Here is a 19387-nt window from a genome sequence, read left to right as displayed (position 1 = left end):
CTTCAAGAATGAGGAAAGAGGAGGGAGGAGAAGAGAAAGTTGATGTCCTGGGAGGAGCTGGTGTGCCAGGGAAGCAGGGGGCAGGTGCAAGAAGTGAGTGTGGCCTGCACTTGGCTCCATCCTCTGCAGGATGCAGGGCAAACACAGTAACCAGTTGAGTGGTGGCTCGGGGTGCCATCACCCTGGATGACAGCACAGAGGGCATGTGAAAGGGAGAGGAAGGGGTTGCTAATTACATGGTCTTCTCCACCACCTGGCAGATAAGCATGGAGGACAGGGGACTGGTTCCAACGCTCCTGCTGGGGGAAGAATGTGGCTGGGTGACAGACTGGTTTTACAGGGCCAGAGAGAAGGAATGTGCTCAAGTTTGCAGTTTTCTTATTAGTGAGGGCTGCTGCTAATAGCTGGTAGAAAATAAAGAGGAGCGGTGGGACTTAGGGTAAGGGAAATAAAGGAATAGGGGTTTCTTGGATTTGAGGTTGTCTTCCCAGTGGGCCAGCAGGGCAGTTAGAAGTCAGAAACCAGAGCTCAGTACCAAGAGATCAGAAATAAACCCAGTGTGGGAGGCCTGGCTCGTGACTGCCTTCAGACCAGCCATGTATTCTGGCACTTAAGTAATGAGGCAGTACAGTCTTTTTTTTCTTCTCTCTCACAGGTTAAGTCTTATTTCCTCAACTAGATCCTGGGGCTGCACTGTCCAATAAAGTATCCACTAGCCATGTGAGGCTGTTTAAATGTAATTGAAATTAATTAAAATTAAAATTCCATTCCTTGGTCACACTAGCTATATTCTGAGTACTCAATCTCCACCCATTCCCAGCAAGCACTGTATTGGACAGTGCAGATAGAGAACAATTCCATAATCCAGAAAGTTCCACAGCAAAACCCCACTCTAAGGGCACTAACACAACTCAAGAGTGCAGCAGGATTTGAATAACTCCTTGTGAAAGGAAAGAAAGAAGGCAGGAAAAGAAGAAGGGGAGGGACCCCTGTACTTCACCCAATTATAACTGAGAACACATGAGAACACTATGGAATTGAGAACAATTGAGAACACTGGAATTCAGCTACAGCGTCACTCCACTGAAGTAGTTATAGTGACACAGGAAATGACTGTCTGGAAATGATACAGGCTTCACTATAACCACATGCTCTAACATCAATATTTCACCTGCAATATTAAAGACTGGTATGCAAATTAAGTGCCTATCAATTAATAGGCACTTAATATGAAACCTAATAAAGCAAATACTGAATAGTGCAGAAATATATTCTTGCAAAGACATTTTAAAAATCATTGTGCAAATAAACAGTAGGGAAGGTGGCTTGATAGAGTGTGACAAAGATCTGGGAGTCTCTGATGGGTCCAGCACAGGCCAGCATCCTAACGAGGTTGCAAATCTTGCACAGCATTACCAGGTAGAGTACTCAGGAAGCAAGGAGACAGAAAATCCCAATAAAGGCTCCCAGTCCCTGTAAGAGAACTGGAAGATCTTCAGAGAGGAAGAGCTGGTAGGAAAAAGAAATGGAAATTCAGTTAAAGGAGAAGAGCTGAAGGAATGGTAGTGGCCAACCATCTAGAAAACTCCCTCTGGGGGCCCTGTGGTGATCCATCAGTCCCCAAGGATGCTCTGTGGGAGAAGCCAACGGCGATGCATACAGAAGAAGGGGGCCTTCTAACAAGGACATCTGTCCAGTGAGGGGCTGGCAGAGAGCCGTGACCACACCCTCCTGCTGCAGGAGACCAATGCCAAAGGCACTGCGTTCAGGCCCCAAATGGGTTTCTGTCCATTCCAGTGCTGATTCCACATGGCTTGCACTGAACCGCACGCGTGTGAAGGGGTATTTTGATCCATGCCTTAAAAGTGCTGGCATGACATTTCTTTCTTTCAGTGACATCTGATGTGTCTGTCTCTGACTTGTGAACAGAGCAGGGCCACAGCACTTGAGCTGTTTTTCCCGAGTTCTTGGCAGGTATCAGTATTCCGCCGTCATTTCGCCCATAAAAGGCATCACTGAAGAAGAGGCAGGTAAGCAGGTGGGTTTACGGGGTGTGGCAGGTTCAGGGTTACTTGTGGGTGGAGGCTGGGATCAGTTTCATAGTCATGGGCATGCTCACCCCCAGGAGCCTCACATCTACCGTGACTCAAGTGTGCATCTAGGTCAAAATGCAAATTCTTCCATGTGTGGACAGATTTTTAGAGTGACGCTCAATTAAAAATGTTAGATCTTCGCATGCCAAGAATCTGCAGTAATTCAATGATTATGGGGAGGGGAGGAGGCTGTCACTGAGCAGGGTCCATGATATAAATAAGTTGGCAAGAGTTCCAGCTTAAAGGACACAGTCACTCTCTTCCGCTAATTAAAAACTCTCCTTTTACCAGAATAGCTGGTAAAACTCCCATAAAAAGGCCTTCAAAGAATCCACTTATCAATGGTTCTTTTGTTCTGAATCTCTAAATCATAAGACAGGAAACATTTTTAAATTCCACCAAGATGACAAAGACAAGCATTATCTGGTGTTTATAGTTCTAAAAATGATCATATAAACAATGCCACTCTGTTGAAAGCCAAGAATTATAGCTCAGGATCTAAAATTCTAGATTTTTTTCATGGCAGTCATAACCCTGACCTCTCTCCATAAAGTCAACTCTGGGTTTCTGGATGGGAAGTGTAGTTTGGACTAGAAGAGGTCTAGATTTCACAAGGTAGGAGCTGCCAAGGGCCCCCGAGAAGGCATTTTTGGGGTGAGTTCTGTCGCTTCATATCTGGATCTCACTGGGTAGGCTCAGAATAGCTTCGAGCATCTTAAAGACACACAAGAACAAAGTCCTCCCCTCCCCACACCTTTTTTGTTTGAGACAAGAGTCTCGGTCTGTCGCCCAGGCTGGAGTGCGGTGGCATGAGCTCAACTCACTGCAACCTCTGCCTCCCGGGGTCATGCGGTTCTCGTGCCTCAGCCTCCCAAGTAGCTGAGATTACAGGCCTGTGCCACCATGCCCAAGTAATTTTTGTAGAGATGGAGTTTCACCATGTTGGCCAGGCTGGTCTCAACTCCTGGCCTCAAATGATCTACCTGCCTCAGCCTCCCAAAGTGCTGGGATTACAGGTGTGAGCCACTGCACCTGGCCTGAACAAAACTCTTAAGAAACACAAGATAAGCAACGAGTTGTAAATTTTAAAATGAGAAAATGGCCTGTTTTATGGATCTGAGGGCTCAGGACCAATGACTAGCATTTACACTCTGTAAGCAAATTATCACCAATCAGCAGGCTGCATGGGGAGCATGCACTCAGAAGGAGGGCTGAGCTTGATTATTCAAACACATGCTGTGCCCATCTCCGCGAACAGGGACACTTCCTGCTGCTGGCTCCCAGGTGCTGGAGTTCCTGGACCCTGGACAGGCCTTTGAAGGGCACTGCCAAACAGAATCTTCTCTGGGCTTCTATTTACTATGCTCTAAGCTGCCATTCCCAGGCTCTGTCCTGACAGTGCCACAGAACTGACAAGGTTTCCCCTCTGCCGACAGCAATCAAATCCCAGCCCTGCCTCCTGTGACCACCTCCACTGGAACTCTGGATGTTCCCAAATGCTTCAGCCATGCATTTACAGATAAGTTCTTGGTTCTTTCCTGCCAATACCTTATTTTCTACTAGCCCAATCCTCATCAGATAACTATTTCTCATTCCTGGGTAGCTATGATGTTCTTGCTACTAAGTATTCACTCTTGAGCTACAGTTTGATGCCCCCTGCACTAACATTTACTGGCCACTGGAAGAAAGTGACTAGGAGAACCAAGGCTCTGAAATATCGAGGAACCAGGATGGCCCGATATCCAAGCTCTACAACTGGTTCTGCCATCTGTCACATTCTGCCATGACTGAGAGAAACTGCTGGTCATCTCAGAGGAATTAGAAAGATCAGAGATGGGAAAATGTCCCAACTCAGAAAGAAATGATTCTATAAATTACACAGACGGAGCGTATGATAGTGGATAGAACCACCAATTTGCTAATTTTGCTCAGATCTCCTACTTGTCCTTTAGGGATCAGCCTAAGTATCACATTATCTGAAGCCTTTCCAGGGCTCCTGGACTAGTTAAGTCTTCCTCCAACAAGCCCCACAGTACCCTATAGCTCTCTTCTTGCCCTTTACTGTCATTGCTTTGAAAATTAGCTGTCACACCTGGAGATGGAGCTCTTGGAGGGCAGAGGCAGGGCAGATCACAGGGAATGACAAGGATAAAGGATATCTGCAACTGTTCCTGGCCAGAGAGCCACAGAGCAATCCCTCACCCTGCTCAACACGGACTTCCTAGACTCCGGCAAAGAGCTGGGCACCCAAATAATTTTAGGGGAAGTGAATACATGACATCAATCCAAACCAAAGTTGTAGAGAGAATTACTAAATAGTTTGTGAGCATTTAGAAAAGGAGAATAATCTACAGCTAAGGTTCACTAAGACTAAGACACGCAGACAAACTTACTTCCTTTTTTGATAAGGTTACTAGCTCCAGATATGCTGCCTGGATAGGGTACGCAGACTTCAGCCAACCAGCCAGCAACACCAATAGTACACTCCTATTTATTCTAGACAAGATGATCATGTGAAGATGAACTCATGGTAAGACTGGGTGGGATATTGCGCCCAGCTGCTAACTCTTATCCAGAGTGTAATCATCCAGCCAACTGCAATAGTTCACGCCAGTAATCCCTGGGCGGATCACCTGAGGTCAGGAGTTACAGACCAGCCTGGGCAAAATGGCGAAACCCCATCTCTACTAAAAAATACAAAATAAATGAGTCAGGGGTGGTGGCATGTGCCTGTAATCCCAGCTACTCGGGAGGCTGAGGCAGGAGAATCGCATGAACCCAGGAGGCGGCCATGTCAGTGAGCTGAGACCACACCACTGCACTCCAGCCTGGGTGACAGAGCAAGCCTGCTTCTCAAAATAATAATAAAAATACAAAAAAAAGTAGCCGGATGCAGTGGCATGTGCCTGTAGTCCCAGCTACTTGGAGGCTAAGGCAGGAGAATTGCTTGAACCCAGGAGGTGGAGGTTGCAGTGAACTGAGATCATGCCACTGCACTCCAGCCTGGGCAACAGTGTGTGGCTCCATAAAAAAAAAAAAGCAAAGTGTAATCAGAAAACTCCAGGAAAAGTGTCAGAGGGTTATGTCATGGGGCTCTATTATTAGCTGCATTCTGTGCAACGTTCTGAGCCAGGAAAATCTGGATGAGGATATCGATGGCAGGCTAATCCAATCTGTAGCTGATCTACACAACTGGATAAAATGTCAGATGACTAAATTAGAATCCTGAAAGATCTCATCAGACTGGGTGGCAGGCCAAGTCCCATAGGATGGGGTTTTATAGTGGTATGTACACTCGGATGCCCGAAACAACACAGGATGCAAGAAACATGACAATGAGAACGTCAAGAGTAGGGAAAGAAATCTTTGGGGTTTGATTTTACCTCTAATTCATTATGACTCAACAATATGACAGTATAAACCACCTGTGTTACCAAAAGTCCAGAGCAAGGAATGTCATCATACTCCGCCCTGGGACAGCATTATGTACAAACCCAGGGGGCACGATTAAAGATGGAGGTTGGGGCTTGGCTTTAAGTAAATAAGACAAATTCCATACTGTAGAACACTATGTAACCTTAAGAAAGAATGATGGTGTTCTGTATGTACAGGTTTAAAAATTAAAGACAGACTCATAGATTAAACATTCTGAGGATATGCCAGCCTTTCCATAAGATAGAAAGGGTGTGTGTGTGTATATGAATATTTGCTTATATAAATGCATAAAGCAAACTGCATGGACACAAGAAACTGGTGACACTGCCTGACTCGGGACAAGAACTGTTTAGCTAGGGATGGAAGTGACTGAGAAAAAAAAGACTTCTTTGAATTTAAAACCATCTAAATGTATTCATAACTCAAAAATTCATTTTAAGTAGCCCAGGATAGTTAATAAAGAGGCAAAAGTCACAAAAAGAATGACTTAGGAATGTTTAATCTGGTTTTTCTTATTTTTCAATTTTTTTTTTTTTTTTTTTTTTTTTTTTTTAGACAAGGTCTTGCTGTTGCCCAGGCTGGAGTGTACCGGAGTGATAAGGCTCACTGTAGCTTTGACCTCCCAGGCTCAAGCAATTCTCCCACCTCAGCCTCCCAAGTAGCTGGGACTACAGGTGTGTGCTACCATACCCAGCTATTTTTTTTTTTTCTGTATTTTTTTGCAGAGATTTCCCCATGTTGCCCAAGTTGGTCTCAAACTCCTGGGGCTCAAGAGCTCTGCCCACCTCTGCCTCCTACGGTGCTGGGATTTTTACAGGTGTGAGCCACCATCAACCTAATCTGGCTGTAAAAATAATAGAGAGCTAGAAAAGACCAGATTCTTTCAGTGGGAAGGAGGAAGAGGTGGCAGAAGTCAAGTCATTTTCCGTTATGAGGTTGCAGAGGGCAGCTCTCACCCAAGGAGTGAGCACGCACGAGAGCAGATGAGTTATATTCAGGTGAAGGAACTGGCAGTCATTAACCCAGGTCAAACACGAGCAGGTGGCCTCCCGAGGCTGAGAGCTGGCCAGGTAGCAGTGGGGAGGGACCAAAGGCTGGTAGGCGGCCAGAAATGTGGGGCGTGGGAGGCGGTGGGGGCGGGGGGGGGAGGATAATGAACCAGAGGCCCCTGATGTTCTTTCCCAACTCAGGGACATTGTGATTTTAGAAGGCCTGCACACGAGGAGCCAAAAACTCAATCTGAGAAGAACCACACAAGACCATACAATACCTGATGCATGTATGCAACTTCTCTAAGACAAAGCACAGGAATAATTACAATCCCATTGATTTCATAGTGAAAAGCAGATTGTTCAAAAATCAGAATGTTTTCTACTCACAACAGTTTCAAAATATCAGGGATGCAATAATCAACTGAAATGAAATTAAAGCGGCCGGGCGCGGTGGCTCATGCCTGTAATCCCAGCACTTTGGGAGGCCGAGGCAGGTGGTTCACAAGGTCAGGAGATCAAGACCACGGTGAAACCCTGTCTCTACTAAAAATACAAAAAATGAGCCGGCGCGGTGGCGGGCGCCTATAGTACCAGCTACTCATGAGGCTGAGGCAGGAGAATGGCATGAACCTGGGAGGCGGAGCTTGCAGTGAGCCAAGATCACACCACTGCACTCCAGCCTGGGCGACAGAGCGAGACTCCATCTCAAAAAAAAAAAAAAAGAAATTAAAGCATCTCTAGATAGCAGTTGGGGAAGGGGGTGTCCGAATCTTCAGTCCCAAAACAATTTATGGTGGCTAACCCACTCTCCAAGAGATGTTTAAAACTCCTTTTAGGAAGAACACCAACACTTCTACTATGATGGGCTGGTCGTTGGACTAGTTTTAGGATACAAAAACAGGAAGGGAAGAACTACATAAGAAAGTAAAAGAAATTTCTGGTTCAAGGAGTGGCTAAGGACCAGCTTGAGTCATCCACAAAAGTGCAACCAAAACAGCACTGAGAAACCATTCACCAGCTGGGAAGGCCGAGGAGAGATACACCTGGCCGGCAGGGGGGCTGCAGGTAGAATTCCACTGTCTCATTAGACAGTGAAAAGTCAGGAAGCCCGGTGCCACCAACTTGGGAGAGCTGCAGGCTTCAACCACAGGACGGTAGATGTGGTCACGGTGACAAGGAGAACAGTGCATGTGCAACTACTGATCATGTCTAGAGACTCCCAAAGCAATGCCGCAGTCAAACCCATCCCTGATTCCCTGATTCCTCACTTCCCTTCTGTCATGCCTGTGGCTGAAGGCCTGCAACTGACCACACACCATGAATGATGCTCACCCTAACTTACCTACCAGGCACCTGCATACCAGACAAACCGTCGAGATTGCTGGCTTCACATTTAGGAGACAAACATGTCACCGGCCTCATCTTGGCCATAATCATGCTTCGAGAGCTTTCCTTCCTTAAAGCATGCAAATGTTCATTATGAGATTTAACTTTTCAGCTCAGCCTCATCACCCATCCATGCCACCTTACTGCAAAGAAATAACTCATATCAGAAACTCATTAGCAAGATAAACAACTGAAAAATACTCCTTAGCTTACTGGATTTTCCTTGTGTTATGAATCATGAATTTTTACAAAGCGAAATAGAAATTTGTTATATTATTTTTTTTCAGTTTCCTCATAAAATACCTAAGATCAATGGATTTCATCTGAGTCTAACTTGGAGCGTTTTGTTGTTGTTGTTGTTGTTGTTTTACTTAAAACTATCAAAGTCAAATGGTCTCACTTTTTTTTTTTCAAAACACAAGATAGTCTCAATTACTATGTGGGTGGGTACTGCTTCAAAAGGGATGTATAACTAAGTAATATCAAAGCTAAAATGACAAATGTTGGGTTATTTTCAACAGAACACTTTGAGAGGAAAAAGAAAACAAACAAGAACATGAGGATATTCCTTTTAAAGGCAACTGCATGATGCTAGATTGTGTCCATGGACCAGATTTCTAAAAGGCCATCTAAAATACATTTTTAAATACTTACTCCTTTCACAGGTAATATCGTATGAAGTTTGATTGTTTTTGAATTGTCATAATATGGACTTAATATGGGAAGAAGGTAGTTCCAAAATAACAAAAGTAATTGCTTCCACATTACTTTTGTTTTTCTATTTACATATACAAACACATTTTTCTCATGTCACAATAGTAACTGAAACATTAAGAGGTGCTCATAAATATTTGAGGAATAACTGGATTGTTTTGCTATTTATTTATGTATTTATGTGTGTGTGTGTGTGTGTGTGTGTGTATGTATGTATGTATGTATTTACTTTGAGATGAAGTCTCACTCTTGTTGCCCAGGCTGGAGTGCAATGGCATGATCTTGGACCACTGCAACCTCCGCCTCCTGGGTTCAAGCGATTCTTGTGCCTCAGCCTCCCAAGTAGCTGGGATTACAGGTGCCTGCCATCACACCCAGCTAATTTTGTGTATTTTTAGTAGAGACGGGGTTTTGCCATCTTACCCAGGCTGGTCTCGAACTCCTGAACTCAGGCAGTCCACCCACCTTGGCCTCCCAAAGTGCTAGGAGTGTGGGTGTGAGCCATCATACCCATCAAATAACTGGATATTGTGAATAACAGTTGAGCTTAACTACTCCTGCACTGGAAGCAACTTCTGAGCTTCACTGGGTCCAAAGGGTGGTTTGGGCTCAGCAGGTATTGTCATTGTCACCACTTGTGACAGCAGTCATTGTCACCTGGTTTGGCCCCTTGGGTCCCAGTCTTCCTTTCTCACCCCACAGTTCTCTCTCTTTGAAATCAAATTCTACCCAAAGAAGTGGAAGGTTCTATCTGGGCAGTACTCACTTCGCAGGATGCCTGAGCTCAGTTACCAGGGAATCCTGCAAAGCCAGGACTGCCTGGGTACAGTGTTCCTTCTAGGAAACTTTTCTTGGCCTTACAGACTTCTTAAATGCCCATGTCACATGTCCATTTCTCGCATTATTTTTAAGGAGTTTCTATTGAATATTTTATTCATTTTTTATTGATCAACCTCTACTCAGTGCTATTTCTTTCTGTAACTTGAAATTAATGTTTGACTTTAATGCCACACACTTGGTACTTGGTTTTTATAACAATGTTTCACAAAGGTACTTGGTTTTTGTAACAATGTTTCAAAAAGGTACTTGGTTTTTGTAACAATGTTTCACAAGGGTACTTGGTTTTAACAATGTTTCAGGCCACTCGCAGTGGTTGGTGGCTCAGGCCTATAATCCCAGCACTTTGGGAGGCCAAGGCGGATGGATCACGAGGTCAGGAGATCAAAACCATCCTGGCTAACAAGGTGAAACCCCGTCTCTACTAAAAATTGAAAAAAAATTAGCTAGGCGTGGTGGCGGGTGCCTGCAGTCCCAGCTACTCTGGAGGCTGAGGCAGGAGAATGGCGTGAATCCGAGAGGCAGAGCTTACAGTGAGCCGAGATTGCACCACTGCACTCCAGTCCAGTCTAGGGCACAGAGTGAGACTCCATCTTAAAAAAACAAAAAAACAAAAAAATCCCACAATGTTTCACAAAGCTAACAACAGACTTGGTTTTCCTTTGACTCTTCAAACATGCTCCCTAGGAGACACAAAGCGGATCACTGAGGTCACGAGTTTGCGAGAGCAGCGTGGCCAACACGGTGAAACCCCATATCTACTAAAAACAGAAAAATTAGCTGGACCTGGTGGCTCACACACAGAATCTCAGCTACTCGGGAGGCTGAGGCAGAAGAATCGCTGGAACCTGGGAGGCGGAGGTTGCAGTGAGCCAAGATCGTGCCACTGCACTCTAGCCTGGGCCACAGGGCAAGACTCTGTCTTAAAAAAAAAAAAAAAAAAAAAAAAGTCAGTCTCTTCCCACTTCCAATTTAAATCTCTTAGACTACAGTGCCTCAGATACATTTTGTATCCTTCCACAAAGCTTCTACTGTGCTGTAGGTCAGTATGGTCTCACTCAAAGTGAGTGTTCTGTTTCCAAGAAGCATTTTTTTAAAAAAATTATCATCAAATGAGAGGTTGTGCAAAGACAGGAATCAACGATTCACCTACAGGACAACAGGACTCACGATAACCATTCCACGGGAAGTCTGGGCGATGCAGCCTGTGGCCAGACGTCTGAACATCAAAGCCAGGCTCTTCCCATAACCTGGAACAACTCATTTAGACTCTTGTTCCCCCAAAAGCCCGAAGACACAAGGAAAGGCATCAGCCACCCCATAGGTGGCTGTCAACCGTCACGGAATGTTGATGCCTGTCATGAGATTTCCCACACTGGACAGGTACTAGGATCTCTGCAAGTGTCTATGCTGGAAGATGTGCCTAAGAAACCACAGGACTGGCACAGGGCATCTTCCCGAGTACCAATTTTTCTGGAAGTCTTGGTAGGTAGAAGAGTGGTTCTCAAGGTACAGACTCCCGACTACCAGCATCAGCATCACCTGGCAACCTGGAAGAAATGGAGATTCCCAAGCCCCACTTCCGATTTCCAGAATCCGAATCTCCAGAAGCAGAGTCCAGCAATCCGTGTTTGTGAGCTCCCAGATGATTCTGAAGCACAATGAAATTTCACAGTGTTCTACTCAAACAAACAAGGAAGTATCATGGAACGAAAGATACTATTTGCATACATTTTTAAGATTTCACATTTGCAACTGGACTCCTCTGCAGGGATCCTCTCTTCCCCAAAGAAAACTTGGATGGAAATGTGTTGAGAAGGGCAAACAACATTTCCACATGCAAATGACCTGTATCTGTAGATCTCCCAGATCTGTATCTCCAACCCTAACCCCTTTCCCTCCCCAGTATGCAAGCCCTGAATATTTGACTCTCTTGGAGCCAGCAATGCTGGAAGAGCAACTGGATCTTGCAGAAAACTGAACAGGTCCTGAGTGCTGCTCTCATGCCTCTTGTTCCCAAGCCTTGCTGTTTCAGTAATTCTGATCAAGAATCACCCTGTGAGAAGACACACACACATTAACAGAGGTGCTTCAGGGTTGCGACAGTACAGGGTGTTTTCTTCTTGAGTACAATTGTCTACAATGACTGAGGTTTTTTTTTTTTTTTTTAATTTTTCCAAAGAACATGAGCAACGCTTTCATAATAAGAAATTAAATTGCTTTCATAGGAGGTACAACCACTTTAGCTCATCGAATTTTTAACCCAAACTCACTAACTGTGCCTTTCTATCCTATGGGATTATTTGATATTCCATTTCATCAAACATATATGAATAATACACTCACACTGCTCTACTACCTGCTGCAATAATCACATTCCCTTCCTATCCTGACCCTGAAGCCACTGGGGTGGTCCTGGTGGCCATCAGTCCAGGCCTGCACCTTGAGCCCTTGAGCTCCATCGCCCACACCACCCCACCCCATCCTCTTACACAGCTACCTCCTTGCTCTTTAATCCCATAGATTATTTCCAAATTCAGTCACTATTAACACTCTACCCCACATGTCCAGCACCACTGGTAAACCTTCTCTAGGCAACACACACACACACACACACACACAAGTCCACACACAGCTACCTCATCTTCACAATCACCCCTTTAATTACCATGCTACGGTGGTATCCATATTTTTACACTAGTTCTGGGCCCTCACCTTCATCTTTCTCAAGCTTTATTGAGCAACCACTAAACACCAAAAATTTACGTTTTGGAATGAGAACAACTAACTCATCCATGAGCTACTGAAGCTCACCATGATGCAGGAAACATCCAAATATATGGAGATAAGAGCAATGATGAGCTAACACCCAACAGTGAAAAAAGGAAAATGGACCAACATTGAAGAGAAAGAAACAGAACAAAGAAAGGTAGAGGGAGTGGGCAGACAAGGCTGACCAGCCCCTTGGAGAGCCTTTCTCAAATAGTTTCTTCCCATGTACGGTCCGTCTGTGGCAGAAGCAGCACACGTCTTTCCCTCAACCCCACTCCAGGATGCTGTACCAGGCAGACCCAACTATAGACATATTGTGAAGAGTCATTTTAAGTGAGCACCTGAGGGATGGATGTTTGGCAAAGGAAGGGCTCCAAAAAGTCAAGATTGTTAATCACCAGAACCCAACACTCAGGAAAGTTACGAAATCCCCTGTAGAGGGCTTTTAGATCCCAATCTCTGCCTGGTTGAGGTGTAGCCTAAACTCCCAACATTGTCAAAGTCCTTTTGGAGGTAGAGGAGTCAAGGACGTCCATCAATTTACCTGGGCCAGTGAGGCAAGATCACAGGAGAAGGGGGTCATGGTACAACACCTCCCCCCCCCCACAACGGACCAAGGCCCCCAGTATGGAAAACCATGGCAAAGACAGCCAACAAGTGTGGGCCGTCCTGGGACTGACCACTACAGCTCACGAAGGGACCCGTCACCTGAAGGAATGCATGGCACCTCCTAAGAAAAAGTCATTCCTAGTCCTCCCTGCTACTTCTCTGCAAATAAATACTCAAGGTTAGATCTATCTAACATCTAAAACACATTCTGTCAGTCCGAATCACAGTGCTTTTAACTGTCTCCTTTTAAGTACAGGAAACAAAAGTTTCAAACCAGACGTTTAAAATTTATCAAAAACAGGCTGGGTGTGGTGGCTCATGCCTGTAATCCCAACACTTTGGGAGGCCGAGGCGGGCAGACCACCTGAGGTCGGGAGTTCAAGACCAGCCTGACCAACATGGAGAAACTCTGTCTCTACTAAAAATACAAAATTAGCCAGGCGTGGTGGCACATGCCTGTAGTCCCAGCTACTTGGGAGGCTGAGGCAGGAGAATTGCTTGAACCTAGGAGGCAGAGGTTGTGTTGGGCCGAGATTGCGCCATTGCACTCCAGCCTAGGCAACCAAGAGCAAAACTCCATCTCAAAACAACAACAACAACAACAACAAAATTTATGAAAAACAGAAGGGTTGATGGCTCGGCCAGCAAGAGAGATAGGAGGTAAATGATGAATTGACTTTAAAACTGAAAGACATCGCCCCTTCCCAGGATACAGAATACCATTTTATTTGGTTAATTACATTGAAATCTTCATCAAATTCTCCTAACAGGCAAACAAAAAATATTCTAAAACCTAAGAGAAAATCCATAATTCTTCCAAAAATAACCTAACAATTCTACTTAGTATTCAATGTCAGAGAAAGCCTTACTCAGGTAATTACACAGAAATAAATTACCATCCACAGTAGAGGGTCATTTCTCACTACACAGTGTAAGAGAAATATTCACAGATACTCTTTTCTCCCTCAATAAGAAAAGTTCACAACGGTCATGGTGTTCCTACAATTTCAATCCACTCATTTTCTTAATTTATTTCCCAAAGCTGTATCTCTACCTAGGAAAACCAATCAGGCCTGGTGAGACTTGTTCCTAAATAAACCCTGAGGTTTGAACAAAATTCTTCAAGAAAGAAGTAATCAGGTCAATTATGTTAAAGATGAATTTACAGCTCCAGCATCTTGAGGTCTATAACACAATCACGGCTGTGGGTGGATTTGCAGAGCTTCCAAATGCCACAGGAAGGTACAACCTCCTCCCCCACCAAGCAAAGTCTTACCGAGTGTTACTTGCTCAAATGTGAGACGTCTCATTTAGAAGAATACAATATTAAAGGTTTAGTACATTAAAGGAAAGCTGGAAAACTCAAGGGCAGAGCAAGTTCTAAAGAGTATGCGGAAGTCGTGGCTGCAGCCAAGGGTAACTTTCCACTGCCAGGTGACAAGGTCACAGGAGAGCAGTTTTTAAATGGACTCCCAGGAATGCAGACTACACGGTTGTTCGTCTCTGGAAATGGCTTTCTCTGTGACCAGCTCACATCAAATCACAGGTGTCTTATGAACCTGTCCAGCCTCTCTGAGGACTGCCGAGTTACCTCTTCAGGAAATGCAATGAATCTGACCCAGACAACGCCGCATAAGGTAACAGTTGTCCAGGACCCTCCACCTTCAGTAAACGTTCACAAGTACACTCTGTCTTAAAGGAACCCTTGTATATTTCATGTTTTCCCCATGCAAAAGCTTACTCTCTGCCACTTTCAGTTTATGTAATCAGACAGCTGGCTGTGAGCATCTCCAAAACTCAAGATCTGCATTGTTTCAACCAAGACAAAAATATTAGGCTCCTCGTAAGTCTGGGAGCACCAGGAGTGTATCATTCAGCCAAGTGACACTGAAATTCTTACCAACTGCTTAGAGCAAATAAGGAAGTCGTAAAGTATCAAATATACGGATTCATTTTTCTTCTAAGATTCTAGAATCCACCACGTATTGGTCTATTCTCCCACAAAGTTTAACATGACATTGGTGTTACGGGTGGAAGTGTGCCTCCCTCCAAAACTTCCATGTTGAGGCTCTAGTCCCCGGAACGTGACTGTATTTGGAGACAGAAACTTGAAAGAGGTTATTACGGTAAAATGAGGTCATACAGGTGGGCCCTAATCCAATCTGACCGGCGTCCTTCTAAGAGGAGGAAATTTGGACACAGAGACACCAGGGCTTTGCGTGTACACAGAGCAAAGGCCACGTGAGGGCACGGCAAGGGGCCACCTGCAAGCCAAGAACAGAGGCCTCGGTAGAAACAATCCACCGGCCCCCTGCTCTTGACTTCTGGCCTTCAGAACTGTGCGGGATCATGGCCAGGCAAAGTGGCTCACACCTGTAATCCCAGCACTTTGGGAGGCTGAGGCAGGCAGATCACTTGAGTTTGAGACCAGCCTGATCAACATGGTGAAACCCTGTCTCTACTAAAAAATATAAAAATTAGCCAGACACAGTGGCATGTCCTGTAGTCCCAACTACTTGGGAGGCCGAGGCAGGAGAATCGCTCAAACCTGGGCGGCAGAGGTTGCAGTAAGCCAGATTCAGATTACACCACTGAATTCCAGCCTGGGAGACAGAGCGAGACTCCACCTCAAAAAAAAAAAAAAAAAAAGAAGAAAAAGAACTGTGTGGAATCAATTTCTGTTGCTGAAGTCACCAATCTGGTATTTTGTTATGGCAGCTCTAGCAGGGCTAGGAGAATTGGAAAGAAAGTATTTCAGTGACCAAAAAAAAAAGGGGGAAGAAAGGGGTGGACTCCTTGGGTCCTGTGTCCTTCTCCTGGGCAAATGGCCTGACCAGCAACCCCATTCTGAGCCCAGCCCCTTCCACAGTGCATTGCAGAGCCAGAGCACAGAAACCAAGCCCTGTGGACAGAGCAGTCACTGGGGCTGTGGGGGACAGTGAGGTGCCCTGGAAGAGCGGATGAGATTTGCTGGCAGAGAAGAAAAGGCATAGTAAAGAGAGGCTATAGGCATGAAAAGAGCATTCAAAGCCCCGATGGAAAACAGAATGAGACAACTGAACAAAGGCAAGAGCAATCAACCCCACGATATAGAATTGGCAAATACACACATACAACATGAGGCCATCTCCCTCCTCACCGTACGCAAACTGAACTCGCATATACTTCGATGCCTCTTATATTAGCAAAGATTAAAATTTTAACATTAGCTGCTGTTTATGCAAAACTGAGCACATTCAGAGCAGTGGCATTAACAGCCGTCCTGACAATGTACAGAAAGGGACAGTGAAGCTTAGGAGAGAGAACAAGTATCTTCTCCAAGCTCAGGCAGCTCTAAGCAGCTGAGCTTAGACACAGGACACTGTGTTCCAACCATACTGCTTCTCAATTCGGGGAGGGGAGTGATTCTGCCCCCCAAATGTGGCAACATGGAGAGATATTTTTAAATATTGCACCAGGGAAAGTGCTCCCAGCATCTAGTAGGCAGAGGCCAGGGGAGCAGGGAACATCCCATGGGGCACAGGACAGCCCCCACAACAAAGAATGATCCAAGCCACAGAGTCACCAGTGCCGCCTGCATTGGGAAACCCTGGCTCCAGAAACAACGCCAGCTCAACCGCACTCTCACAGCCTTTCTCTAATTTTGAAATAATTTTAGTTTCAAAATAAAAACTTACCAATGCACACACAGACACACAAAGCTATGAACCACTCTGCTACATATGCTGTTTGTAACCAGAGAAATCTCCCATCATCAGGCCTCCCACCACAGCCTGAGAACGCGTCCTGGGCCCAACACCTTTACATGGGCTCTGCTCAACAACCTGAGGCCAGCTAATCCCACCCTTATCCACGTGTCCTTCTCGTCAGTTCTCCGCCCATGTCTGCTCTGCACACCCCCTCAGCATCAGCGACATAATTTCCAGGCCCAACGCAAAATGAAAACATGAACCCTTTGTTCGAAAATTATCAAGAATTTCAAGATGGTGAGAAAAGAGCATTAAACCAAACACCGGGCCCTTCTGAGTGTGAAGCAAGTGACCACACCGGTCACAGGCTCAGGAAGGTGACCTTGAGCAGCTCTGCACCCTTCCACGTCCTCACCCTGCCTGCCTCTCTAGCCACTGCACCAAGTCTTCATTCTTCTCCAAATTGCTCCCACCATTCCTTGTCACACTGAAGCTTGGCTCTGCACACAGGACAGGTTCCAGGAGGCTACACGTTCTCTGGCACATTTTAGGGCCAGGGCTGAACCCTACTCTGGGACTTTCCACCTCAGCCTCCACGTAGTGAAGAGTCCTCCCTATCATCTACAGACCACTTGGCTGGCCACTGGACACCCCAGTAACCATCCCCTCTTTAAAGACGGCATGGAACCTGGGTTGCCATCTTCCTCCCCAGCCCAAATTCGGCATCATCCTGGATCACCGTGATCCACACCCACATAGCACCCTCAATCCACAAATGACTCCCTGAGCCCCACACACCTCTGTCCACGTTGTGCTCACACCCAGAGCCATGCTGGACTGGGCCACCACGCGCCACCTCATTTCTGGAAACCTCAACTCCAGAGCTGTGTCCAGGTCTCTCCTGCCCATCTTCCTGAGGATCAGCACATCAAATGTCGAATAAGCTCTAGGGCCAGCTGAACATCTACCAGAGCCCAGCACTGATTCAATACGTCTATGTAGCCTCTCTTTAGTCCTTGCAATGACCCTGTGAGATGGGCACTACTATTAATACTTCTAATCCCATTTTTCAGGGATAAAGAGGATTCTGAGAGAGATTCAGAAAATGTATCCAGGCGAACAAGCCAGTATGTGGCCCCAAGGTCTTGATCATGAAGCAGAACTGTTTCCATTTGACTCTGTGAAAAACATCCTCAGGCTCACTAATAAATGCCAATTAAAAATGTATATTTTTCAATCACCTGATTGACAAAGAGTAAAAAGAATAACAAGACCCAGAACTGGTGAAAATGTGAGGGACAGGTGGTCTGAGGGAAGGAGGACTGGAAACTGATGTATTTCTAGACCACAATTTGGCAAAATATACAAAGAGCCTTAAGTAGCGGAGACTTTGCTGCTCGTAGTCCACTTCTACAAACCCACAGAAAGACTCAGACAAGTAGGCAAAGATGTATTTACAGGAGTATTCATCAAGGGGGAAAAAAACCCCAATTCCTTAAACATCCACAGGATTGATAAAATTGGCTAGAGTAGTAATTACCCTTATTATCACTATCACTGGATACTGTCAATCAGCTAGGGTAAAGTACTAATACTTAGACATTATCTCATTCAATCCTCACAATTTGGTGTATTTTACAAAAGACGAAAACGTTGCCTACTCCAGAATCTGTTTCATTGAGAAAAATTATGTGGAGCTGTATCTATCAAGCAAGGAAGATACCCATGGTATATCATTCACAGTTAAATACAGGTTTACCTTAGAGCAGAGTAGAATTTGATCGCAGATTTGATTCTTCAGACTGTCATGTAGTCTGGTTATTTACTATCTTCTCAGCTGCAAGTCCACCCTTCCCTTATCTGCCCCTTGACACTTGGACCCCACAAATGAAACTTCTCCGACTCCCTTTCCAGCTGGCTTCCAGCTGGGGCCTGATGAGATGGGGCCCTGGTAGGAACGCCTCATGGGGAGGAGAAGCACCATCCCGGCATCAGCAGTGGGGTCCAATGTCTTCCCACTGCAGAGGTAGCATCAGCAGCAGAGGGTGTCCCTTGGGCTCAGGTCACCCAGCCCAGTGGTGGTGCCTGTTTCCTGCAGAGCTTGTCTCTGGGCTCTCTCAGGGTCGCCCCAGCTTGTTCTTCCATCCTCCACACCTGTGGAGCAACTCCTCACCTGAGGTCCCTGTTGGGCCCTGACTGGTACCACATGCACATGTATTAATATTTACTCAGCACCCAACTGCTGAGCGGTTATGCTGTACCAGGGACTCTGCCAGGTGATGGGGACATAGCACTAGCAAGGCACACCTGCCCCTGAATCTGTCCACCTGCATTAAATGGTGTGTAGACACACTAAAACATGAACTGTGCAGTACACACAAGGGAGACTGTGGGTAATTTTTATTTTGTTCTTTTCTTCTATGGTTTCAGGTTTGTTTGTTTGTTTGTTTTATTTTTCTCCAGGACTGACTTTTATAATCAGGACATTTAGTATTTTAAAATACAGTAGACAAACTGTCCTACTCTCTGAACTCTACAATGCTTCAAAGACGTAAGACCCCCTTAAGGCTATGACATAGTTTGGATGTTTGTCCCCGAAACCTCGTGTTGACAGTAATCCCTGGTGTTGGAGGTGGGGCTTGGTGGGAAGTGTTTGGGTCATGGGGGCGGATCCCTCGTGGCTTGGTGCTATTCTGGTGATGGTGCGTTCTCATGAGATTTGGTTGTTTAAAAGTGTGTGACCTGGCCGGGCGCGGTGGCTCAAGCCTGTAATCCCAGCACTTTGGGAGGCCGAGACGGGCGGATCACGAGGTCAGGAGATCGAGACCATCCTGGCTAACACGGTGAAACCCCGTCTCTA

At 45.6% G+C, this 19387-nt stretch overlaps 1 protein-coding gene across 8 annotated transcripts in view; it reads right to left on the bottom strand.

Moving 5' to 3' along the window:
* Positions 1 to 19387, bottom strand: part of NEDD4L (neural precursor cell expressed, developmentally down-regulated 4-like, E3 ubiquitin protein ligase) — a 366704-nt gene that overhangs the window by 248048 nt on the left and 99269 nt on the right. For 2 of the 8 annotated variants that reach the window (XM_025364990.1, XM_025364993.1), the window contains exon 1: positions 14115 to 14352. The exons of 4 other annotated variants lie outside the window; for them this stretch is intronic. Coding sequence is in view for 2 of the 4 variants with exons in the window: in XM_025364983.1 (XP_025220768.1) it covers positions 14125 to 14148 (24 nt within the window). In the remaining 2 variants the exon portion in view is untranslated. Of the gene's footprint in view, positions 1 to 14114; positions 14353 to 19387 lie in introns of those variants that run through there. 2 more of the 8 variants (XM_025364983.1, XM_025364985.1) reach the window with 1 other exon arrangement.

The sequence above is a fragment of the Theropithecus gelada genome, chromosome 18, assembly GCF_003255815.1.
Source record: "Theropithecus gelada isolate Dixy chromosome 18, Tgel_1.0, whole genome shotgun sequence".
Lineage (NCBI taxonomy): Eukaryota > Metazoa > Chordata > Mammalia > Primates > Cercopithecidae > Theropithecus > Theropithecus gelada.
Note: the sequence above shows the minus strand (reverse complement) of the source record. Positions and strands in the feature narration are given on the sequence as shown.